Source organism: Artibeus jamaicensis, unplaced genomic scaffold, assembly GCF_021234435.1.
Source record: "Artibeus jamaicensis isolate MK-2021 breed Jamaican fruit bat unplaced genomic scaffold, CSHL_Jam_final contig_760, whole genome shotgun sequence".
Lineage (NCBI taxonomy): Eukaryota > Metazoa > Chordata > Mammalia > Chiroptera > Phyllostomidae > Artibeus > Artibeus jamaicensis.
The window spans coordinates 2552543-2577924 of NW_026521955.1; the positions used below are offsets into that span (position 1 = coordinate 2552543).

Genomic DNA, 25382 nt, shown 5'->3' on the forward strand with positions numbered 1-25382 from the left:
GTCTCCAACCCCCTCCATCCCTCCTCAGAGGAACCCGGTCATCCGCCCCATTAATATATTAGCCAGGCATAACACAAAGGAAGCGCGCGTCAGCAGAAGACGCTGTGAGCGAAGCGAGGGGACCCGCACGGTGCCCTTGGGTTGCAACAGGGCTCGTTGCTGTCGGAGCTCGAGCGCCTGCCGCCACCCGGGAAAAAGCGGTGCAGGGCACTGCGGGCGCTGGCTCTCGGGACTGAGCAGCTGGTGGGCTAGGCGTTTGCAGCCGGGCTGCGGTAGTGAAGTCCAAGGCTCCCAGGTGGGACCAGAACCGGGAGAACATTACGAAAACACCCCAGTCACCTGAATCACGCAAAGAAAATCAGCTGTCCAGCATTTCACTCGGCAGGAGCCACTTCCCTCCCTGGTGCCTAATGGATCGGTCCTTAAAAGTAAATATGTAAACGAAACAAAGCACCACAAAGCCCCTTACATTCTTCTTATTAAATAGTTTGTGTTTTAAAAGAACTCAGATAGAGGGAGAGAGATAAATAGATATGACCTGGGACGTGATTAGACAAGTAAAGGAGTAACTGAAATTTCATGGGAGAGGGGGAAAAAAACTAAGGTTTGCAGTTGAGTGCTGTTTTCTAATTCCAGACAATGATTTGGGGGGTATTTTCAGGTTGTTTTTCTTGGTTTCAGGATTTTTTTTTAAAAGCCTCTGTTGTATAATCTTGAAGAGTAGTTGAAGAGAGAACTAGGAAGTCAACCCAAAGCAACGTTACACTTAGAAAGCTGAGTCAGGCCTGCCATGGCACTGGCCAGGTCCTGAACTTGATCTTGATGTGACTTGACCAGCATCCCACCTGGTTTCTTAGATCCTCAAGCACTTACTCTATTTAAGCCCTTCCTTTCCCAGATATTGAGCCGAAATGCTCTGCTTTTACACCTTCAGTTCACTGGAACATAGAGAACCCCCCAATACTATGAAGTGGCATTTCAAAGGAAGGAAGCTCCTTGCTTTTCCGGGGCTGCAGAGGTGAGCTCAGGATCCCCAGGAGCTGTCCTTGTACACTGTGTAGTCACAGCTGACATAAATGGAGAAATGAGGAAGTTAGAAAATGAAAGGTAGCAAGTGAGGATTTCCCCCTTGTCAGATTTAAGATCTCCTTGTAGTAGGAAAATGCATGTGTTTTCAAGTTAAAAGTGAACTGCCTGGGTATTTTCCAACTCCCTATTACCTGCTAGAATGATAGCTGGAGTGATAAAAAGAAAAAAAAAAAAAAAGGTGAGGGCTGCAGTCTCCGCTGTCCAAAGTTCAATGAACCAAGCTCCAGTTGGGAACCAAAACCAGAAAAGCTAGTGGAGCCATTATGGCCTCAAACTTAACTATCTGTAAGGGGGGGAAATAATATTTAAGGTAATCTATTATTAAATGTTATTTGGATACATCAAGTAGGATCATCAGTAGACAATAAAATTTGCATAAATGGCTACTTGAAGAAAACCTTGTATCTCATCAAATGGATTCTAAGTAGGAATTTTATAAGTTGTTTCACTTTATTACATTCTTACTCTGATGAGTTTCTATTGGTGCTAATGATTCTTCCTATTGGGGAAAATATTATTTCTAAATTTCAGCATAATTTAATCACATATTTAACCTGATAGTCTACAAATAATCACCTTTTGCACATCATTATCTTGGCATAATTAAACATTATTTTCATTTAGTTGCAAAACATTTTACTACAATTCAAATAAACAATTAAAAATAATTTTGAAAACATTTTTACAGATGTAGTTAACATCTAGTAACTTAAGCAATTTTATCTTTTCAACAACTTTTTCTTCTTGACATATCACATTAAAATACATTATAGCTAAATGTTCTACAATATTACTTCTAAATCAGCAGAAAACCAATTGATTTTGAGGAAAGGTTAATTAATTTGGGCTACAGGTCTCCTACTTTGGTCAGCATCAAAAGGCATTTGTATTGATAGAAGAAGTTTTTTTGTAAAGAAGCTTAATGAGTATTTTTGTGGAACTGAGATCATTTTTTTTTAGTAGCAAAACAACGAAGTAAATTTTTGCCACTTCAGGAATACTTTTGTGCTATAGCTCATTCGTTTCTGTTAGACTCCTGAAGAAAAGTAATGTTTTTTAATATTTCAGTGAAATCAGTTGGTTATCTAGCCTGCAGAAAATGAAAAGAGAAGTTAAGAACTTTAATAGGATTTTGTTTGTTTAATCCCTACTCCCATAATAATTCCCACCAGTTTATTCTATGAGGGGGATTACAAAGAGACAATGTAAATTAAATTTCATCCCTGATTTAAACACTGTATTAGCCATCAGGTTAAAACCAGACTGAGCTGCCTTCTACACGGGAACCTTCTAAGTTGTGTAGTATCTGCTAAACAGAACTGGTGCGCCTTTCTTCTTCCTCATCTACGTTCAGGTGTCTTCTCATTTTATCAATCTAAAACATGTTTGAAGCCTGGAACAAGGTGGAAGTAACATTTGAAGTTTCTTCCTCGGCCCTATACTTACTCCCCAAACATTTTTCTTTTTTTCCCCGAAAGTGTTTGCTCCGTGGCGTCGTCAGAGGATCGAGGGCCTCGTGAGCTTTGCACTTGGGTGTGTTGCAAGTTTTTCCTTTCCTCTCCCTCCCACCTCCTCCGGAGACCCCTCCCCCACTTCGGACGAAATTCCTAAATAAAGGGAGCCGGTGGACGGGGCGAGCGGTCTGCATCCCCACCCCGGCCCCGGGCTGCAGGAGCTTCCGAAGTGAAGACCTTTAGAAAGACCGGGAGAGAAAATGGGGAGGGGTCGCGGGAGGGCGGAGAGCCCGGGAAAGGCTCCTGCGCTCGCCCGGTACCTCCGCTGATTCCCTCCCGGCCCCGCGGCTTGGCGCCCTGGCCTCGGGTGGCCGGGCGGTTGTTTGTCTGGGTTCCCCAGCAGTCCTCCTGCAGTCGCCGCTACGCGCTGCAGGAGCCGTACCGAAGGGCCTGGCCTTCTTTGTTGATTTTTAGGTCTTGGGCTGAACAGATTTATTCGCCAGGAGGGGGAAAGGCCCAAACAATGAAGAACTAACTGCACTTGCCACCTCGAGGTGCTCGTGGTCCTACGCTGCCCCCACCCCCTTCCCCCGGCAACCGGCCGCCTGGCCCCTAACCCGAGAGAGCGCGAACGCGCAGGGCCAGCCCCCAGCGCCCAGAAGCAGCTGAGCGCGCGAAAGATGCCCACGGGGTGTGTTACTGTCTAGAGCTGGCAGAAAACCGTGGCAGAGGCCCACGAGGCGAGACCTGCTCCCCACGACCCACCATTCTAGCTTCTCAGGCGGGTCCCCAAAACGGCTTCAGACCGTAAGCTCGAGGCTTCTCGCCCCCGCAAACCCAGAACAAGTTTTTGCAGAGTAAGAGAGGGAGACGAGAACTAAGGCCCCCTTAAGCCCGGTGGGTGAGGGCAAACGTGAGGTTGCTAAGGCGTTAGAGAGAGGGAAGGGGACACTGCCGAAGGCAGCTCAGATTCAGTGTGACCCGGTACAAGGCCTAGGCCCAAGCTCAGGCCTTGTATTACATGAAGAATTCGGATTTGCCAACGTTTGTTTACCTGCCATCTAAATATAAATAACCGCTGGGATTGAAAGCTTTTTCCTTTTTGGAACTTTAGTATCCTTCCCAGGCCTCCAAATCGGGTTTTGAAACTACTCGACCAGTAAGTTTCCTCTCCTTTCATTAGCTGCAGTGAGAGCTGGGGTTTGAGATTTCTGGATTTTTCTCAAGTGCGACATGGCACCCCTTCTCTCATCTGGGGAGGCAATTACGTGATAATTAAGGGACTCACACAGCTCTTTTTATCTTGTCCTCAGTGTGGAGTAAGGCGATCAAAGCAAAGGCTGTCCAAGTTCAAGCCCTGGTGAGGATGGAGTTCATACACAAGGGCTCAGGCAGGCCAGCCTCTGCTTGGGCTGTGTTGTTATTGTTGATGTCAATCCTAACAAGACTTACAAAGAAATAGGTGGACTGGAAAGTGAGCCTACTATCAAAGGAGATTAATGATTTTGTGATCTCAAACAACTGTAGGAGTGTAAAGTTGCATTTAAAAGCTTCTTAGAAGGCAAACAAATCATCAGCCTTAAGGTCTCTAGAACGGTATTTTTAGCAACAATATTTTAAAAATATCTTCACACCACACAAAACAGCAGCTAGGGAAATGTTCTGATGGTACAAAGCTTCCCCCACAGGAGTGGATTAACTGGCCTCCTCTGTCCCCTCCAAAGTACCATGATGGTTCAGTTTTGTTTCTCTTTTAATGCAAAGAGGGTTCATGATTCTCTATTGTAGACAACTTAATTTTAACAGCCACAGCTAATATTTTAGTCTGACTTAAATACTTCTCAGAAAAGGAAAAATGATATATTAGGAAAGAGGGAAAAGGAGTTAAGAATATTAAATTTCATTGCGGAAAGGCTAAAAATGAAACATAGCAGGCTCAAGTCCATGCCAAAAATTGAGGTAAACATTACTGGGAATAAAGAATCGTAAAAACCTCAATTATTGGAATATTAAGTCAACTTATCTATCCACTTTTATTGAATTTCTTTAACCTTTTTACCACATATAATAAACAAACAATTTTGTTTTATTTTCCTTTTTGTCATTTATATTCAGTGCCAAGCATTGAAAAATATCATATTCAGAATATCTATTTTGGATTTAATTAAGGAAAATAACAAAAATCCTTTTTTGTTAACATTTGATTTATTTAAAGTCCTTAACTGCAAATGATCAAGAACATACTCCACACCTTAAAATTTATTATTTTTGTTATTTAAATCAAAATATTTTAATTACAATCACATTGATAAAAATTAACATTTTAATTTGTACTTTTAACCATCATTTAAAGCAATTTCAACTGTAAAGAAAAAAAAAGAATAAACCATGCAATAAATTAACATTGAGAAAGCAAAGAGGAATAATAATGAAACCCGTCTGGCTACACTAACACCATGTCCAACTGTGAAAAGTGCATTAACACTGAATGAACAAGCACACGATGACAATAATTAAAATGACCACAATCAGTTGGATTTTGGAATGTTGGACCAAATTTTGAAATACGGCTCCCTATAACATCTCTTCTCCAACATTGTGTTCTTCCTTTTTTTTCTGGAGGAAAAATATTTTTAAATGGTATAGATACACAGACACTAATTTTATACATGTTATGTGACCTCAGAATGACATGACCATGGCACTCTGCAAAGCAAGGAGCAGAGTTACTGAGAAAGGCAATTCTTGAGGAATTGATTCCCAGGGCTCTCTGTGGGTGGACAAGGAAGGGGTGTCTTTGTAACTTTTTGGTCAGGCAACTCTTGAAAATGTAGCATGGGTACCACCTACCTATTACCTCTATGTGTTACGTAATTACATGGAGGATGTCTACATATTTGAGCATGTGCATAAACATCAGTAGATAATATATATGTATTCTTAAGACATCTGCTATCTGAGTGTATTAGAATGTAAGCTGAAAAACAAATGGCTCTGATGTTTATAATCTGTTGGTGTTTTGCTGCGCAACAGCAGCACTGTCCTTCACTAGTTGTAACAGCCCCTAGTGTCTGCTTGTTTCTTTAGCTTTTCAGTTCCTGCTGTGAAGAGTATTGCCATTGACCTGTAAACCTGTGCGTGTGGGAGGGGGGGGTCAGGTGAGGAGGGGAAAAAAGTACAAATACTTTACAAGCTTGACCATACTTCTTTTCTTAAATAAAATCTGCACACACTGGAATGTGTCTGGTGGGGAAAGAGGAAAGAAAGGGAGAGGGATAAGGAAGGAGGATTTTATATATACACTTGTGTATAATTAAACTTTGCAGGGAAAAATTCTGTTGGTTTGGGGGTGGTTTTTTTTCCTAATAATATACACAAGGCATTTGAACAACAACAAAGTAACAGTCCTTTGCACTGGGAAAAAGATTGCTGCACACACACACAAAATAAAAATAGTTGGGATTTTGTTACGCTGTTGTTGGCTTGGTGTGTGTGGTTTTATTTGCAGTTGGTTTTTTCCTTCTCTCCTGCTACAAGCATGGTCACGACAAACAAACCCCTAGTCTAGAAGAGCTAGGAAGTGTTTAGGACAGGTCTGGAATACACACCTTGGTAGTAGGCCGGCTCCAGGGCTGAGGGCTCGATGGGGCTCCTGGTGGCCACCGAGGCGCTGCCCAGTGGCAGGCTGGCGGGCAATGCGGCGCTGTAGGGTGAGTACTGAAGCGCCTGCTCGTAAGCCTTGAAGTCCAGCTTGTGCTGCTGATCCGAGGACATGAGGTTGTTGATGGAGAAAGGGTGGTTGAAGGAGTAATGGGGGTCCCCTTTCAGGTGTAGCTGGGACTCGTGGGGTGCCAGACCATGCACTGGGTGGGAGGGGGGCACAGATACCAGCGCCCCAGGCCCCGAGCTGATTGGGGGCGCAGCTGAGGAGGCTGGAGTCTTCAACTCCGCGGCGCCCCCTGTCGCCGTAGCCCCACTGTGGTCCAGAGTCTGGGGGCTGGCGGCAGGCCCCGGGGCCGCTGCGCCCTCTAGCTGGCCGGCCTTACCGTGCACACCCCGATGAAGGGGTGAGTCGCCGCTGCCATTGGCAGCAGCAGAGGGGTCCTTCCGGCTCTCAGGGCCGCCCTTGGCACCACCACTGGCTCCGCTCCCGCCCCCGGCCCCTGGCTGCTTCTCGCATTTGAAGCGCTTCTGGCGGCGCAAGTAACAGCCATTTTCGAACATGTTGCCAGAGTCCGGGTGCAGCGTCCAGTAGGAACCCTTGCCCGGCTTGTCCGGGGAGCGCGCCACTTTCACGAAGCAGTCGTTGAAGGAGAGCGAGTGGCGGATGGAGTTCTGCCAACGCTGCTGGTTCTGCCGGTAATAGGGAAAGAGGTCCATGATCCACTGGTAGATCTCGCTCAGCGTCAGCATCTTGCTGGGGGCCTGCTGAATGGCCATAGTGATGAGCGAAATATAAGAGTAGGGTGGCTTGGCATGCGGGTAGCTGCGCTTGAAAGTCTTGGCGTCGCCACTGCCCCCAGCCCGGCTGCGGCCCAGATTAGACGGCGCGTATGCCATGGGGCTCATGCAGGGGTTCATGGCCGCGGCGTAGGGGCCCAGGCCGTTCATAGAGGCCGCAGGCTGCGCGCCCATGGCGCCCATGCCGCCAGGGCTCAGCGTCGTCCCCATGGCTGTCACTCCCGCCGCTGTCATGCTGTTCATGGCGCCCGCAGAGCCTCCAGGCATGCCTGCCACAGTGCCGGGGCTCAGGCCGGCGCCCAGGCCCGGGTTTGCGTACGACATGTTGAATGAAGCTGGGGTCATGTTGCCACTCGTGGTCATGGTGTTCATGGTCATGTAGGTGTTCATGGAATTCATGGAACTCAAGCCCGAGTTCATGTTGCTGACCGGGACTGAGGTGTAGGCCTGGAGTAGAGAAAGCGAGTGAAGAGGCCCCAAGGGCAGGGTTAGCAGTGTGCGAACCCCGAGATGAGAGAGGAGATCAGTTCTGCAAAGCACAGTACCCCCTACCCAGGGCAAACGGTCAGGCAACCTCCCCAGCCTGAGCAAAGAGATGTCTTGCACCGCAGGGAAGAATCCTAGCGTGGCAGGCATGAAAGACAAGCGCTCACAGAAAATGCTCTCCCAGGAAGATGTGTAATCGCCTTACAACGCCAGACTTAGGTTAGGGGCTGGCTTCTAGGGACCCCGCTTCCAGCCTCGGCTCCAGACCGCCTCTGCAAACTAAGTGCCTCTTTGGTTAAAAGAAGTGAAAGCTCCAAAAACGAATTAATCTTTGACCCTCTGGTAATTCGCTCCACCTTAACGGTAATTTTGGCCACTCAGCCCCTGGGGTGGACAACGGAGCACCGACTCTGCACCATCTCACCTAAACCTGCCAAGCTAGCTGACCACATACCTATCTGCAAACTCAGATCTGCAGGGTAGCTACTAACTAAACTCTCCCTCACACAGTAAAGCGTTCATGGCCATATGACCATCCATTTCCCAACGACGGGCTTTACTGTCTTAGCAGTTTTTGACAAATGGCGCTTTTTTTGTTATTATATTTAGAAGTACTATTTTCCATCTACCCGTAGCAACTGTAATATTAAGATGGTTAGAAGCTCAGAGGTTAAATAAGTTTTGGCAAAAAATTAAAAATAGACCTACAATAGAAGAAGGGGCAGGAAGGGTTGCATAATTATATCCATGTACTACTCGTATTTAACTTCAGCATGACTTTACATGTACAACTCTTTAAGCAAAAACTTCCACTGACTTAATTATGTATTTCCAGGCTCCTAATATGGGAAAATTTTGTGACACAATTCGTCAAAATAATCATGTCTCCCCCCCCCACCACCACCACATACCGATTATGTTGCTGCTGACCATTTCAAACCCTGGCTAATAGTCTCAAATACTTTAAAAATCCAAAATCAAAGTCTACTTATTTTCTACTTCCCAATTCTGAGCTTTAAACCTGTGAAGAAGTTCTCTTTCCATAGAGGGCTTAACTGACTAGTGGGTGAAGATGACTGCATCTAAATTAAACCTGGGGAAGAGTTGTGAATGCCTTTTAAAATCGTCAGTAGGAGAAAAGCCTCATCAATAGCAATTTTGAAATGTACTAGGTATGTTAAAAAAACACTGAGGCTGGAACTATAAAAGCTACTTCTCTAATAATTTAATAAAAATAATGATATCCTTGAATTTATTTTTTTATCAGAAAATAAGACTTTTAAAACAAAAGGTGAACAAACAGATTGAACTAGGCATACACTTTGCTATGGTGTGCAGATGAACTCCAGGTAAATTTGTGAAGCTATAAATGTACAAATCTAAATAAATTAGCATGAAAATATTTCCCGATTCCACATTTTTCCGTCCAAGTCTTAAACTATTTCTCACTTTTTTTTTTCTTTTGCTCCCCCTAAGACTGTCCAAGGCGTTTTCGGTAAGAATTTTTAATAATGGTAAACTTTTGAGGGGTACTTGCCGGCTGTTTCCAGAGAAATTTATTGGTAGAGGTCCTGCCTGTACCTGATTTTCCTCTCAATCCCTTTGTGCACATTGTAAAATAAACTACATGAACGTGCAACCAAGGGGACAATGAAGAGAAACAGGTTCTCCAGTCGCTGCGCTGGAGGAAAAGTCAGCTCGCACCAGCGCCACCCAGCGGTTCTAGAGAAGACTGAGCATGAGCACACCTCCCCAAACAGGGCTTTGGAAGAAGTTTTATAAAATTTCGGAGTCGGTTCCTTATTAGGGTGTTCAACTCAGCGGCAGCGCTTTTTCATCAGAAGCCATCTGCGAGTGGATCCGCGGGAGGAAGAGGTCGCCCCTGCAGGCAGTCTCTGGCTTTCGGAGGTGGCTTCCAACTCGTGCCAGCGCCCGCCCGACAACCCGCGGCACCGCGGGCCCGGCTCCGGCTCGGGCTCTCGGGAGCCGGAGGCTCGTGCTCCGCAGAGCGGGTGCTTTGGGAGCCCCGACTACCCTGAAATCCTTTCGCCCGCGCTGAGCGCCGGGTCCCGGCCTCCCGCGCGGGGCGCCGGCTCTGGCTCCGAGGCCGGGCCAAGGCCAGGCCCGGGCCACACCGGGCGGGCGGGCAGCGGTGGCGCGGAGCGGGCGCCCCCCGCCCGCCGACCGGCCCGGCCTCCCGGTCCCCCGGCTCGGGCCCCGGGGCGTCCCGCCTGCCGTCCGCCTCTCACCTCCTGCGTGTCCGCGTAGTAGCTGTTCCAGTCGCTGCTCTCATGCCCTTCCATCTTCACAGTTCCTAACATCCTGGAGCCACCGTGCCCGATGCAACCGTACAGCCCTGTGCAAAGCGACGGGCGGCCGCGCGCGCGGGGCGGGGGGGGCGGCGAGCCGCGCGGCCACAGTCCCCGGGGCGCCCGCGCCGGCCCAAGGCCGCCTTAGCGAGGAGGAAGCCGGGCGCTGCGGGGCGCGGCGTGCGCGGTGGCGGTGGCGGTGGCGGCGGCGGCGGCGGCGGCGGCGGCGCGGCGGGCGGGGGCGGGAGGCGGCCGCGGAGCGCGGCGCCCGGGAGCGCCTCCGCGGGAAGTGAGCGGGCGGCCTCTGGGAGACGCGTGCAGTTGAGCTGATGTGGATCTTACGTCGCTCGAGTGCCCACCTCCTCGTCCTCTCCCCATTTGTCCGCCGCACAAAGACGCTCGCACCTACAAAGCCTGAGGTGCACCTGCGAGGCGGCCGCCCGCCAGAACGGCCGCCGCGCCTCCCGCCCCGCGGCGCCGCGCCGCGCGCCCCTGCGCCCCCTCCCGCCGCGCCCCCTCCCCCCGAGCCCGGCCCTCACTTTGTTTGCAAAGCAGCGTAATTGGTTTAAGCCCGGAGGCTGGGGGAAGAGGGAAGTGGGGTGGGGGTGGGGTGTAACCCCCTTTGGAAGCGGAAAAAAAAAAAAGAAAACTGGGCGGGGCGGGCGAGCCGGCGAGGATCCGCGACGACCCGCGCGGAGGAGCAGCGCCGGGGGCGGCGCCGTCGGAGCCCCGGCTCCCGGGGCGGTGCCGGCCGAGGGGCCCGGGGTCTCTCCCCGGGGGGACCTGCCGCGTCCGGCGCCCTCCCGCTGTCCGGCCCCCGCCCTCCCGACTCCTGACCGAGTCCAGGGCACGGGGACGCAGAAGCCCACCTCCCGCCCCTCCGACTGCGGGCGCGGGAAAGGGGACGGGCCCGCTCTGCCCCTTCGCTAGACACTCGGCCACCTGCGTCGGCCGAGCGGAGTGACGCGGGCCGGTCCCGGCCCTGGCTAGCCGAGCGGAGACGCTGCCACGAAACCCGTACCTGCGGCTAAGAGCAGGTGAGTCATAGCACCGTTTTATGCCTTTATGACATAACTTTTTTTCCGCCTCAGTCCGCTCTACTCCCCTTGTCATCTGTGGCAGTCGTAAAGAGGAAGAAACCGAGACCAGATGTCTCTGTGATAGGGCAGGCGGCCGAGGCGGCGCCCTCCCCCGGCCCAGCCCCTCCTCCGCCCGCCCCTCCCGCAGTCGCGGGGTGAGGCGGAGGCGGCTGTCCGGCTCCTGGAGGGAAAGGTCAGGGGGAGGGGACAGCGCCCCAGATGGGCGCGTTAGCAGGGAGAGCCCGGGCGCCGCTACCGGAATGCAGCCACTCTGCTCGACAGGTGCCACCCCGCGTCGGCCGTGGTCCTCGGCGCCGTCCGGTGCTCCCTCCGGCTTGCAAGGGCCGGGCCGGGACACTAGGTGCTGGTTTAGTCCTGTCGGTCCCGGACATCGATGGGAAGCTCTCTCCCAGGCAAAGTCCCTCGGCTCCTGTGAAGCTCCGGGTAGTGGCCTGCCCGCAGGTCCTGAGGAATACCAGCCAGGGGGACTGGGTGATAGGCACCGAGTTGGTGATAGGTTGCGTGAGTGTGTTTCCGACAGCGTGTGTTTTTCGTGTGACCATGTGTGTTTCTGAGTGTGTCGTACCCTCTGTAGCATCACTAGGTTTCTTTAAATAGCAGTAAAATAAAATCTTTCTAAAATGACTAAAAATCCACAAAATACTCTTGTTTGGCAAAGCGTTTAAAATGTTATTAGTCTCATTTTGAGAAATATGTTTTCACTTGTCTTCCAAACAGGTCTTCCCTACTCCCCTCTACCCCCTTTGTTCTTTTAAATCTTTCTTCCTTGAAATCGGGCAACAGAATCAGGTTAAGTCCTTGAACCACACACAATCTCCCAAATCAGCAGGGGAGCAGAAGAGGGTGAGGATGCGCAGTTAAGGAAATGGAAAAAAGATAAAAGCATTGGATTACATTTTTTTTTAACAAAAAGGGGAGAGACGTCACATTGTAAGGAAAAGAGTGAGAGGGGAACTAAACGCACCTGGAAAACCTAAGCGCAGGAACCCTCTCTCCAAACGCATCCTGCCCCTGTAACTGCAAGTCCGCCCCATCCATTTGTGCAAATGGGTCTGCAAATGTGTGGGTCTGCGCGTATTTCCCGTCCACTGCTGGACCTTAGTAGAATTTGTAAAGAACACGGATGCTTAGCTTCCTCTGACCGATCTCGGGGCGGCGGGGGCGGCGGGGGGGGGTGCGGGGTGCGGGCGTTTTCAGTGCTAATGAGCTTCCTTGTTCATTCCTCCTTGATACTCCAACGCCCTTTTGCCTCTCCAACAACCTCGAACATGACTAGGGTGTTTTTCAATGGGTAGTGACAACTTAGTAAAGCTTTTATGGTGCACAAGAAGCTGGTGCTTTGAGGAGGAAAAACACCCGTGTCACCTTAAAGGGGTTCAGCGAAAGGAATCTGGTATTTTTCCTCTTATCCCATTTTCCAACCCTATTAAACCTCATCTCAAAAAAAAAAAAAAAAAAGAGAGAGAGAGAGAAAGAGAAAGTCAACTTAAAAAAAAATCCCCTGGTTCATAGCGGGATAGTCAAAGAGAAGTTTCTCCTGAGCTTCCTCAAAAAGCCCAAGGCAGTAAACCGTGAACTCGGCCCGCTTTGGAGCGGAGCGGCGATCCCGCCTGGCGGGTCCGAGGCCCGCGGTCCCAGAATCACGGGGATCACAGCGCCTCCTGTCGTGGGGAGGGAACGCTGAGTGCGGCCGCCGGCTGCTGAGCTTCGCCGCGGGAGGCTGCAGACTCGCGTGCCGCCCTCGGCCGGAGGTGTCGGTTCACGCGCCGAACGACCGCCCCAGGCCTGGAAGGAGAGGCGGCAGCCCGGTGAGCTCCGTCCGCCTCCATCTCGGCGGCGGCATTCCAAGATACGGAACAAATGGAGGAGGTGAAGGTTTCGCGTACCCAGATGTCAGCTAGGCATTTCCTCGAGGTTTAAAAGCGAATCACCTGGGCCATGTTGGGGTCTTTGATTTGGAAAATAAACAATACATAAAATAAATAAACCAAAGCCGCTGCCTCCCGGGTGCCGGCCAGTCGGCAGCCAGGTGGCCAGCCGCGCCGCTGCAGCCGGCCGGTTTCCAGCCTCTTTGCCCAAACAGGCCCGGTCTGTCCCCTTAGCGGGAGATCGTGCCTCGTCTTCCCGGGAGCTGGACCTTGGGGAGCCACGAGGTCAGCCACGTGGCAGCTCCTGGGGATTTGGGAGCCCCACGCGTCAGGGCGAGAACGGGTCTGCGGGAGCCGGGGGCAGCCCCGGCGGAGACGCCGCAGCGGTCGGGGCCGCGGGGTGCGCGGGGCTCCCGCTGCCCCGGGGCGAGCGGCTCCGCCTCCCCAGAAGCTGCGCCTTCTCCGCCCGCGGGGTCGGCTCCAGGCGAGGCCTCCGAATGCGAGCAGGTCCAGCGGCCGACCTCTGCCACCTCCGCGTGCCTTTTCCAGCATTACCTGGCTGGGAGCCGCTGCCACAGATAGATCTTCGCCGGGGCAGGGAGAGGCGGAGGGCGACGGCAGCAGGAGGCCGATGGGAGGCCGGAGGCGTGCGCCTCGGATCCCGCCGGCTGCCTGGGGGCGGCGCCGGGGTCTTGCCCTTTTAGCTGGACGCCAGGCGGGGCGGGAAGCAGGACCCGGGGGCGGTGGGGCTTTGCCGCGGCCCCTGGAGCCTTTCGAGGACTCTTTCCTCGGGTGTTCCCAGCCTGTCCCCTTTGCCCGCCGACTCCCCAGACGGTGTCTGTGCTCAGGTCTCGGCTGACGAGGGCCCAGCCACGCTCGGTGCAGGTTGGTCCGAGCGCCTCCGCAGACCTACTCTCGCCACCCAGTTAAGAAGCTTAAAAACTTCGCCTTCGAGTGAATCAGACGCGTGAAACTAAGACCAGGCCTCATGCGGTTTAAAGCCAACCCGCACTGGGAGCCGGGGTCGGTGTAGGACCAGGGAAGGCCTGGGACGCGCTGCAAGTCACTATTCGCTCTTGCCTGTGCCAGGCCTACGCGCACCGAGGCGCGTGCCGGGCCCGGGGCAGGCGCCCGGGCCCTGCGGGAGGGCGGACCCCACTCCGGCGAGAGGCGCGGCGGCCCAGGCTTTCGCGTCCCACTGCTGCCGGGACCAGTGTGAGGACCAGGGGCAGGAGAGAAGCTCGGGGTTCCTGCTCCTTCATTCCTTCGCTGCCTCTCCTCCCCCACCGTTTCTTTCTGTCTTCATACTTGCCTTTTCTCTGGCCTTACATCATTCAGTAATTAATTAAAGTTAATTCACAACTCACTAGGCGTCCGACCCTCAATGGGTAGGGGCCCTGGGACCACCTAACCGGCTCTGTCTTGCGACTCCATGCGGAGAAGTATGAGGTCCCCGGCCTCACGCCTGGCCAGCACTTGTGTGCGTGGACCAACACATATCTACCTGTTAGGCGTCCACATTACTGGAAAAGTTCAAGGCAACATTTTAGTCCCCACTCTTTACCGCTGGGTTTGCCTCTTCCCCTGCTGCTCCTGGAGCTGCCCGGGGCGCGGGGCTGGCTCGGCCGCAGCCGGATGTCGGAGCCGGAGCTGCTCCCCACCCATGGCCTCACCCTTGGGCGTCAAAACCGTCCCTCTGGCCGTGAAAGAGCATCACCTTGCCAAAATCAACTTGCATTTCCATGTATTCAAATGAGAAAGATTGGGAAGGGCGACATGCCCTCCTGGGCAATCACTGGCCTTGGAAGGAAGGAGTGAATGTCACATGGGTCCCCGCAGAGAGCCAGGACCTGGTCCCGCGATGCCCGGGCGGTGGACAGGGCGCCCCTGTTCAGACCTGGGTCCTTGCAGCCCTCGAGCGACGCCAGCTACCTGCGCCCCCCTAGTTACCGAGTGCTTTTTACTCACATCGGCCAGGCCAAGCTCAAGGTTGTGCCGGGTCCCAGCCAGTCTCTCCTCACCCCTACTGTGCGCCCCTGAAGCCCTATCTGTTCTCATTAGGGCCCGTACTTTTCTCCAGCTCTTTGAAAACCGCTGGGGTTGGGGCCCTAGGGGAGGGAATAGAAATGTACACTTTAGACACAGAGTTGGAAAATTAGGGGAAAATGCAACAAATTTTAGACCTGAGAGCAGAAAGGGTCTAGAGTAGCTGAGACCTACTATGTGTCACAGACTGGGGCGAGGCCCTTTGAGATTCCGGCGTATCCCCCCCCACCCGCCACTTGCTGCATGGGGTGGGGTGAAGGGTGGCCCAGGGCTGGGAGGCTGGAAGCCTGGGCCGGGGGTAGGTCGGAACCTCGACTCCTTTCATCAGAGAAATGCACGCTGATATGAAGCTGTGATGGAAACTGAGGGCACAGATAAGGAATGCCATCTCTTGCCTTGAGGCAGCCAGCCTGAATTTAAATCCATCCTGAACAGTCTACCGGTATTTAGCTTCCTAGGTGCTGACCGCCCCCTCTCCCAGGCACTGGTTCCCGCCAACACACCTGAAGAACTTTCCCACGGCCCCTTGAACGACCTGGTGGTTTAACTTTGACTATTCAAATGTGATCACCCTCAAATTTACATAGTTCTGTTTAACAAAGCTTTTGTAACAATAAAAGCAAATCATATCCAACATACAGAAAAAGAGGTAAAAATGCATTCTAGCCAGGCTGTCTTTCTGATTCTCACCTAATTTTAAAATTGTTCTTTGAACTGACAGAAGACTGATTTATTAGAATGGCTGGAAGGTGGTTACATTCTTTATTTAAAATTAAAATTGGATTCAAGGACATTGTTCAGAGTGGCTTCTGGGATCTCCAGAAGCTATCCCAGAACTAACATCAGAAGAAAGTTTTGTTTTAACTTTAACCAATTGTGCATCTGTTTGAAGTTGTTTCATGTTTCTTGTCCTGTTGGCCACAGAGCAAAACCAGTACCCGGCTCACCTGGTGAGTTTGCTTCTAAACAGGAGCACTAGGCAGCAGCCTCTGCGTCAGCCTTCTGTTTTTGCTGGGTTACTTAGCAAGATTTGCAGGAACTTTGACCACATTCTGTGTGCTACAGACCTGCCTGCCTATTGTAGACGGAGCGAAGTAGGAAATGCAGCTGCCAGCTCTGGGCATTTTCTGTGGTGGCAAGTCCAGCACAGACTCCCTGTCTGTCGTGAGGACTTTGCAGACCTTCCCGACCAAATGAGCTCTTCTCTTTTTAGGTCCATGCCTTGCTCCAGATTCCTGCTGGGCTCTTATCACTCCCCTAAAGCAAACTCCATTGTGTCTTTCTTGTTTTATTTGTCTTCCTTGCTGGGCTGGAAGCTCTCTGAGGGTGGGGACCACAGTGGTCCCTGCTGCCAGAGCAGAGCACAGATTTGCAATAAAGATTTGCCGACTCAATCAGTGAACTAACTACCCCAGTTCAGACACTGGAGCGGCCAGTGTTGGGTGGGAACGGATGCTGAAGTCTGGAAACCATATCTACCCACTCCAAATTCTCCACGTGAGTGTACAATCTGAGATGTGTCTCAGCCCAGTGGGCTTTGTAATGAACTGACCAACAGAAGAATGAACGAATGAATGGATTGACAGATGTTTCTGGCAGAATGGTCAAGGTCTCAGAGTCCTGGGACCCCTAGGTTTACAAGCTCGCTGGGCGTGGTTCTTCCCCTGGCATCCATTACTAATTCTAAGCAAAATCATCAGGGTGATATGATCAACTCGGAAAGCTTCCCCGACCTCACACTGGTACCAGGACTTGGCAAAGTCAGGGCCCCTTTGCTCATCTAAGGGCGTCAACATGTGGCTCAAGGCAAATATTTCACTCCCCCAACCTCCACTTATTGTGAAAAGGCAGCAGCTCAGTCTTTCAACAGCAGATATTGATTAAAAGTTAGAGAAACCCCATCAGTTTTCCATCAAGCAAAATGTTTTACTTGGTGCTATAAAAGAAATGTCCGTGTTTAAATAATACGTTTAAATTGGCAAACAAATGAAGCCGAGCCCACGCACTCAGACAGAGGAGCCGTGCAGCAGACCTCGGGGGCTGTGCTCCTGGGCCTCCGGGGCGGGGGTGCCGCCTCCCCACTCTGAAGCTGGGGGGCCCCTGGGGGATGGGCTGGGGGCGGTTTGTGTGGCGAAAATTGTCCTTCTGGCCTCTGGGCTCTCAGCGCGCCTGGCATGGCAGCAAGATTGAAATCATCAGGCATTTACCTTAATTGCCTCCCTGTCCTTAGGATGCCAAACATTTTATTCCACATACCTTACCTGGGTGATGTCATGAGTTTCTTAATGGACCACCAAAACTCTCAGAGCCTGCCTTTTTGTTGCAAGGTATTAACTAGAGACTCCTCATGTCAACTTGTCCTCCTGAAGTTTTATTTGCCACGAAAGCATGCGTGGGAGTCCTTGAGAGAGGAAGTACGTGCGCCTCCTTTTCTTCTGGGCCCCTGTCACTCGGGAAGCTGCCTGGCAGCACCGTGCCCCGGCCACATCTGGTGTCCTTGATGTCCCTACCCCTCACCAGCACCGATGGTGCCGCTTTGCCAGAGTTCAGGTGCCGCTGCCACAGGCCCTTTTCTTGTAGATAATGCCTTCCTTCCGTGGTTGCGCCTCATACCAACCCTGGACGCCGTGGCCTGGGAATCCGTGGCCTGGGAGAGGGATTCAGAACTCTGGTCCAGCCTGACCGCAGTGTAGACTTAGGGTTCTAGTAGGTCTGGGGTAGGTTGGTGGGTTTGTTTTTTCAAATGCTTTCAATGATACAGTCAGCTGGGTGGATCTCACACTCCTCACCCCACCAGCCTCCTACTGCCAAATACCTTCTATTGTGAATCGCTGATCTCCTCTGACCTCCTTGGGACCGTCCCCTCGCGCCCCTCCAAAAGAAGTGGTTGCAGTAAGTAAAGTGCGCAGTGCTCGGGTTGAAGGTCAGTTTACATTGGGGCAGAGCTTCTAAAACTCCTGCAGGTGCTGGAATGAGAATAAACTGGGCATTGTCCCGAGAGATGGGAGACAGAGGAAGCCAGGGCTAGAGAGGATACGAGGAGACGTGGACAGGACGTTGGAGAGGGTGGGGAGCTCGGCTGGGCTCCAACCAACCTCGCATTTTCTGGAGAACCTGGGAAGACTCTTTGGGCCTCCGTTTCCTTCTTTTCCAAATGAGGAGCTTGGACTCCCAGTTCCGGTCATGGTCATTGTGAGTTAGAGGAACAAAAACTGGAGTGGCTGGCTTGGCAGTGAAGCCCGATGACCCCACCCAGGGGAAGCAGGACCTGTGTGAATGTAGGAAGTTTGCTGATGGGGACGAGGGGCGACTCAGCACCGGGAGTGGAAAGTGTCTCTCCAGGAGGGGCAGAAGGCTCTGAGAGAACAGGCACCAAGAAGAAGAGTTCCCTCCCTGTTGCTCTAGTTTTGTTTTGTGGTCTATGTTTCATGGTACATTTTGGGCAAAAGCCTTTCCCTTTTTCCCTCTCCAGCATCTCCAAATACAGGAAGCAGGAGAGAGAGTAGAGCCTGCTTTCCAATTTCCAAGGCCAGGTAAAAGGTAACAGGACGCATAGAGCTGGGCACGCTCACCTGGGCAGGGCTGGCTGCTGCTTCTCTGAGGCCGAGGGTCTCTCTCATGACACACGCTCCAACCTGGCTTGTTCATGCAGTTGACAAGGACAACAGGATTTATGTTTAAGCACATGGGATTTGGAATGCCATCTGGATTCTAATCCGTACTCTCATCCGAGACTTGCTCTCTCTGAGCCTGTTTTCTCAGCTTTAAAAGGGGTATATTAGTACCTACCTCACTAATTGTGTGCAGAGCAAATGCACTACATGGTGACAAAAACAAAGAGCCTTCGCAGTACTCTGGGAGCCTGGACGGTGGAGAATGCTGGACACATAGTGGCAGGCACTGCCCCTGTGCAGTCCAGCCCCCAGCCCCTCCGCTGTACAGGTCTACTGCACCTGATCACCAGCGTGCCTCCCTGGAAATCCCGGTCCCTCCTGACTACAGATCTGGAGGAAAGGGGAGCTCCCGTGTGGGGAGTGAGCTCCTGGTGTCTAGTCTGGCCGCAGGCCTCTCAGCATCCTTTGCGATCCTGCTTAGAATCCCTTCCCAGTGACCCTGCCTGCGGAGCTGCCTGGGGCGGGGCGAATCCTTGATGGTGAGGCAAGTGTCACCTGAAAAGGATGAGGACACTGCAATCAGGCACAGGTTAAGGACCTTCGGGGGAGGAGGCTCAAAGTTCCTGAGAGGTTCCTTTCCTCCTGCTCCCTAGGCAACAGGGACCCCCCCCCCACTGCCGCCAGTGGAATCGCCCTTCCCGGATCGCTGGGTAGGAGGAGGGAAGTCAGACTCCAGGAGCACGTGTGTTCCCAGGGCCCCAAAGATGTTCCTGCGGGCCTGGCAGGCCAGGTGAACCTGTGCCATCTCCCTGGCTATGGCGACCTCAGTCAGGCAAGACCTGGGGCCTGGGTACAGAAAGCATCCCTGTAGGAGCGGTGAAAAGAAGTGCTCTGGGCTTCTGGGAGGCCATTCTGCCCCCAGCAACCCGAACTTGGGGAACACTGATGTGAGGAGTAAGGACTCCTGATTTACCCAGATACTTCTCCCTTCTTCCTCAGACCCCCTTCTGAGGGACAGGGTTAGAAGAAACAACTTAGGACTCATTTGGAGAAGTATCACTTAAGTCACATTCTGAAATCCTCAAAACCTAAGACATTACCTCAAAGAAGTTTTAGTTGCTGTCTTTTAGGGTTGTTTAGTATAGATTACCTAAAAACAAAAAGTTTCTTCCTGGGAGTCTAAGTCCATCTGAATGAAACAAGCATGCTGTGCTTATGGTGGATCCTTCAAACATTAAAGACCCTAAATATTTATTTGCATATGGAAGAAGGCTTAGTGGGGTGCCCAGTCTTAATTAATACTAACAGTATGCTACATGAAACCCAGAAAAGGGTTTCTCCAGATATAGATCCATTTGCTGAGGTGAAGAGAAGACTCAAGAATTGATTAATGCCTCCAGCTGCATTAGGAGGCTGGAGTTTTGGGGTGAATCTTTGGCTCGATCAACAAGGATCCAGAAATTTCAGACGGGACTTCGATGGGCTCTGTGTACAAGGCTCTGATAGGTTTTGGAATTCTCCTTTACTCAGTAATCAGAACCAGGTGGATTAAAACAAAAACAAAACGGTTTCCTTCACTGGAGAACAGAAAAACAACACATCTTCAAAGCTTATTAGTTTTCCATGGATCAGTGTTGGGGGAGGTGCTTCTGGGGAAGTGGACTGGCAGAAGTCACGGCAGCAGGCGATCTCTGGCTAAATGCAGCTTCTGTTTTTACAGCTTACTTAGGGAGAGCTGTTAGTTTTTCTAAGGATAAACCGGGCATTGGTTCTCTAAGCTCAATGTTTAGGCTACAAAGCACATCCAACGGTCTTACATGTCTACCTCTAGAAAAGAGTGGTTCTGACCTCAAACTCAGCAGAATCTCTAGTGCATTACCATACTTGAGGAACACCTAAGCAAATCCCTTTGAAAGTGTAAATTGTAATCGGAATGCTAAATACCAGACGCTGCCTCCAAGAAGAATAAACCCTCAGTTCTCAGCCAGGTATTCTTGTTTTGGACCTGGCTTGTTAGTGTTATTTGTATCTTTTCTTTTCAGATGGAGACGTTTATTTCCATCTGCTCACTGCTTGCTATTTTTTTTCTTACCTTAAAAATCCTGAGACCATGCCAGGTGGCCAGACTTCTGAGGCACCCTAGGGAAGGGTAAAGGCTGATATCTCAGAGGGGTTCTTTCCTGAACTCCATACTCTCAAATGTTAGAATCACATTGGATTATAGGGGCCAAGGGAAGTCCGGCATATGTTAATCAGGTCACAATGGGGAAAATAGCGTAAGCAGGCAGGGGGTAAGCAATTCCAGGGGAGGACCTTAAGGCAGGAAAGTTTCTGCCCATGCATTAGTTTCTATGGATGAAAGCAGTACAGGCAACTTGGGGTAGTGGACTTCGCTGGTTACTCTACGTTATGCTTCTGAGCCCCCTCCTCTGCCCTACTGTTCTTTGCTCCAGGGTCCAATCTCTACGGACTCCCAGCTGGATTTGGCCAATGTGGATCAATGGTGCAGGAACGGAGGCCAGAAGAATAGAGCAGTAGGTGTACTTGTTCCTCATGCCTTCTCCTCACATCACTGTGGCTTTGTCCTTTATGTCTCTCTGAGCCTACAGCTGCTGTCAGTTGGTCCCTCTTCCCAGCTTCAGCTCTCCCCGGGCTTTGCTAACACCTCCTTTTCACCCTTACCCCTTCAGATCAAGGGTGGCAGTACCTTCCTGTTGCTGCTGGACCTTGAATGTTAGTTCTCTTTGGCCCGACCTATACCCAGGTAAATAGTCCTCTCGGTTCTCTACGCCCCGCCCCCATTCCACTCTGTTAAACCTTTTTGACCATGCCACCTGTTTCCTGTGAGGACCTAACCGATGAGGAAAGGAATGAAGACTCATGGAAGTGACATACGATGTCTTCCATGCTTTCCAGTGTCATGCTCATACTGTGACTCACCAAAAGGCTCTACTCCTCCCCCATGACCATGTTGGAGTGCACTGTGAAGGCTCCCGGGTTTCTGTGGGGGCTGCTTTCTGCAGGCCGGCTGCCTTTGGGTCTAGCAGGGGGAGCAAACTCTGAGTATGTTTGCTTTCTAGTCAACATTTTAATTTGCTAATTTGCACTTGATATCACTGTTGAAGTAATTTATGTCAAAACCAAATATTGATAGTGTCCAGGTTATTTTTTCAACCTTTGATTAACTGATCTTTGCTATAAAATCACAGACTGAGACTTTTGCTAGTGGTGAATTGTGTTAACATAACCAGACACTGAAGTAGGTCCAGCCATCCAGGGGCTCATGGGAAATGTTCGTGTACATCCCTAAGGCCTGAGCATCTTTGGCTTCACATTTCTGTAGCGATAAGTCTGTGCTCTGGCAACAATGCAGTCTTGGCGGATGCTAAATCAGTGACATTATTTAGGTGTGTCCATCAGGGAGCGCTCTCCATGGGCCAGGCATTGCACTGGATACTGAAGATACTAAATTTAAGACAAGATTCTTGCCTTTCAATGATTAAAGCAATGCTTCAATATCATTATGGTTAAATTTGCATGCCTCTATGATTAGAAAAAGTTGACAAAAGTGGAATTTCTAGGACAAAAGACATGCATGTGTTTAAGGCTTTGGAGACATTTTACTACATGACATCTGGCAAAAAGGCAACAAAACTCTACAGTGATCCTATTTCTTCGCTCCCATTCACGTATTCTATCACTGACCTTGTGATGTGATTGGCAAAATTGCATGCCATTGTTTTAATTTGCATTTCTGAGATTACTACTGAAGTTGAATATTTTTATATTTCTATTGGCCATAAATACTTCCTTTAGGAACTGCCTTTTGATGTCTTTCTTACTCAATTAAAAACTTTGAAAAAAATTTGACTGCTTTTCTATTTCTTATTCAAAAATATTAATTCCATGCCTGTCATAAATGTTGTAAGTTTTATAACAGGCTTTCATTTCCATTATCATTTTATTTTTAAATGCAGATGTTTTTAAAAATACTCATTAATATTTTATTTATAGTTTCTGACTTTATTGGTTAATGTTTATAAGTCTTTCTACATCTGCTACTCAAGCACAGCAAAATCTTTTGGTTGGAATTTATTTATTTAAAAAAATATTTTATTTATTTTAGAGAGAGTGGAAGAGAGGGAGAAGGGAAGAGAGAGAAACATCAGTGTCAGAGAAAAACATTGAACCCTCAACCCAGGTATGTGCCCTGACTGAGAATGGAACCCGTGGCCTTTTGGTGAACAGGACAGTGCTCCAACTGAGCCATTCAGTCAAGACTAGTTACAATGTTTAATTGTACAAAATATTAATGAACACTTTATTCACCATCTGTTTCCTGGCTATATGATAGATATATTTAAAAGTTACAGTCATTTTTAGATTTTTCCAGTTTAGGAACATGGCCTATGTATTATATTTGAGCAGTAGATGGTCTCAAGACCAAGAAGATGTGTCACTTCCTCAGCACTTTGGCTATTTGCACATTCTATTAATTAGCACAGGAAAGTAACTTGCTTATTGTTTGAAGGGGTTACTCCCACACTTAGAGTGGAGCTGCCCTAGGGGAGCACCCGCAGGAGAGTGGGATGTGAGGTGGTTGCCATGAACATCAGGGATGGCGGGCTTTCTTCTGTAGGATGCTTCTCGTCGTCTTGTGGGCGTTCAACCATTTTTGAACTCTTTATATTAAGGTGCAAAGCAACAGACCTTTGAGGTAAGAGTATTATCTCTGTTTCACAAATGAGGTTACAAAAACACGGAGAGGGGAGCAACTTGCCCAACTGACAAAGCTGGTGTGCCCCTGGTCTTGTGCCTCTAGAACAGGAGCCTCTCTCAGGGAGGCCGGGGAACAGCTGGGCTGTTCTGAGGCCCAGCACTGGGGCCAGTACAGACCCTTCTTTTATCTTGAACTTCTGGCATCTGGGACCTCACGGAGAAGGCAGTTTTATCTTTCACTTTCCTGATCTCATTTATTAGTTGCCTGAGTATTTGGAGACAGAGAGAGAGAGAGAGAGAGTTTGGTAGAGAATAGAGTTTGGAATAGAATAAACATTTGAGGGCCTGCTAAGTGCAAGGCACTGAGCAAAGAACTATCATCTCACTGGTTTTTCTTTTTGTCTTTTGGTGAAATATAATTCGGGAAAATGAACAAAACAGAAAATGATAGTTTACCACAAAGAAAAACTCAAGCAGCCATTACCAAGGTTAAAAACTAGAACAGCCTATAGCATCCCAAGACTCCTGTACTGGCCACCTACTCACCATCACTTTCTCCCCTCCCAAGACGACTATTTTAACTCTTATGGTTATTAGTTTCTTGTGTTTATTTCTAATATATTGCCTGAGTACACATCCACAAGCACCAAACTCTTTGCTGAGTTGGGTTTTAAACTTCATATGAACGGAACTGTATAGTACATTCTCCCTTGTGTCTTTATAGTCCCCCCCATAGAGGGATTCTGTGTTCTTATGCACAGAGAAGTTTCTTTCCTTAATGCATACTATTGTACCTTATACCACAATTTATGCACCTTACTTCTGATGGACATTTAGATTATTAGTTTTGAGCTGTTGTGAATTAAACTGCTAATGAATGTTGTTGCTGAACATGTTTCTTGGTGCACTGTGAATGCATTTCTTTTGGGAGTGGAATTGCTGGATCATAAAGTGTATATTCCACTTCAGTAGTTAATGCCAATTATTGCTTAGTGTACCTTTCCTGCCTTAGACATCCAGAAACTCTGAATAAGGTCAATCCCGGTATTTTAATAGGAACTCTCCTGAATCTCCTGCCTTTGATTTAAGAGTCTCTGGATGAGTTGGGTTCCAGGTGGAGAGCATGGAAAATCCCCCCACCCCCAAATGTACCCTTAACTGGCATATAATGCAGACATAAATATTTTTAAAGAAAAGCTTTAAATATCGTGGTCTAGCATTATTCGTTTAAATATAGGAGGAACAAGAGTGTCAAGAAAGCAGTTGGTTAAGCTGAGCAAACTCAGCTGATCTAGCGAACCTCCGTCCCGGAGGCTCTTTGGGAGCAGTCTTCACACCGCCGGGAGAAGTGAGGCCGCTCAGCCCGGGTTTGGGCTCGGAGACCAAGGCGTCCAGGAGCGGGTTCCGAGGGGCAGCGCAGTGCACTGCGGTGCCTAGGAAGAGGGCGGGGGCGGAGGAGGGCGGGCGGCTTGTTGCCGGGCGACGGAGCGCGCTCACCCTTCCCCGAGAGCAGGGCTAACCCGCCCGGCCGCTCTGCCCCCAACAGGCCGGTTGGATGCTCGCGGGGCAGCTGCGGTGCCGACCTTCCCGCCATCTGAGCGGCAGCGGAGGCGTCCCGGACCCGGGTGAGAGATGAACGCGGACTGCGGCACGGGGCGCTGCGCTCGGGAGGCAGTAGGAGGGAAAGGCTGTGATATTTGGGCGGAGCTAGGGCCTCCTCGGCTCCGCCTCCCTAATCCGAGCTAGTCTTGGGGGAAATTCGCGCCGAGAATGGAGTGGGGCTAGAGCTGGGGTTGGAGCGGCGGTTAGGGCTGGAGGGGGGCCTGGGCTGGGGCAGGGGGCGGGGAGCACGTGGCGAGGAGGAGCGGGGGGGCGAGGAAAACCCGGCGGGCCGTAGGACCGGCTGGATTTGACCGCCAGGTAGTGGGGAAGAAGCAAGGTTTTGTAGGGCGAAGGAGGGGTAGGACTCCGAGGGGCAGCTGGGAGTGTGGAAGGTCAAGGTGGAGGGAATTTAACTTCCAACACCCCGAGTTTTTCTGCTATCCTTCGAAAGGGACCAGTTGTCTTAGGCAAATGTTAAACGTCATTAGGTCATCTCTGCCTTCAGCCCTGAGGTCAGTGTGTCTAATTTTGGAATAAGGAGCTGTTTCCTGAGTGTGGCCCTATAACCCTTGGCCGGGGAGTGGGGCTCGGTGGAAAGTTTGCTTGGCGGTGGAGACCGTAGACCGCAGTGAAA

General features: G+C 50.5%; 2 protein-coding genes across 7 annotated transcripts in view; one reads left to right on the forward strand and one right to left on the reverse strand.

Moving 5' to 3' along the window:
• TTC6 (tetratricopeptide repeat domain 6) overlaps positions 1–25382 on the forward strand; it is a 265950-nt gene that overhangs the window by 4829 nt on the left and 235739 nt on the right. For 2 of the 5 annotated variants that reach the window (XM_053672512.1, XM_053672515.1), the window contains exons 2-3: positions 20881–20961; positions 22554–22628. In XM_053672512.1, coding sequence (XP_053528487.1) covers positions 20881–20961; positions 22554–22628 — 156 coding nt within the window. Of the gene's footprint in view, positions 1–10741; positions 10837–20880; positions 20962–22553; positions 22629–25382 lie in introns of those variants that run through there. The other 3 variants (XM_053672514.1, XM_053672516.1, XM_053672513.1) reach the window with 2 other exon arrangements.
• Positions 4595–9982, reverse strand: FOXA1 (forkhead box A1). 2 transcript variants are annotated; one of them, XM_037164771.2, is made up of 2 exons: positions 7658–9700; positions 4595–7451 (listed from the first exon to the last, which is right to left on the reverse strand). In XM_037164771.2, exon 2 carries the CDS (start codon positions 7422–7424, stop codon positions 6117–6119), a length of 1308 nt encoding a protein of 435 aa, XP_037020666.2. In that variant the 5' UTR covers positions 7425–7451; positions 7658–9700; the 3' UTR covers positions 4595–6116. The 2 variants fall into 2 exon arrangements, with proteins under 2 accessions (XP_037020666.2, XP_037020665.2); XM_037164770.2 differs by lacking the exon at positions 7658–9700 and adding an exon at positions 9740–9982 and having other exon boundaries at positions 4811–7451.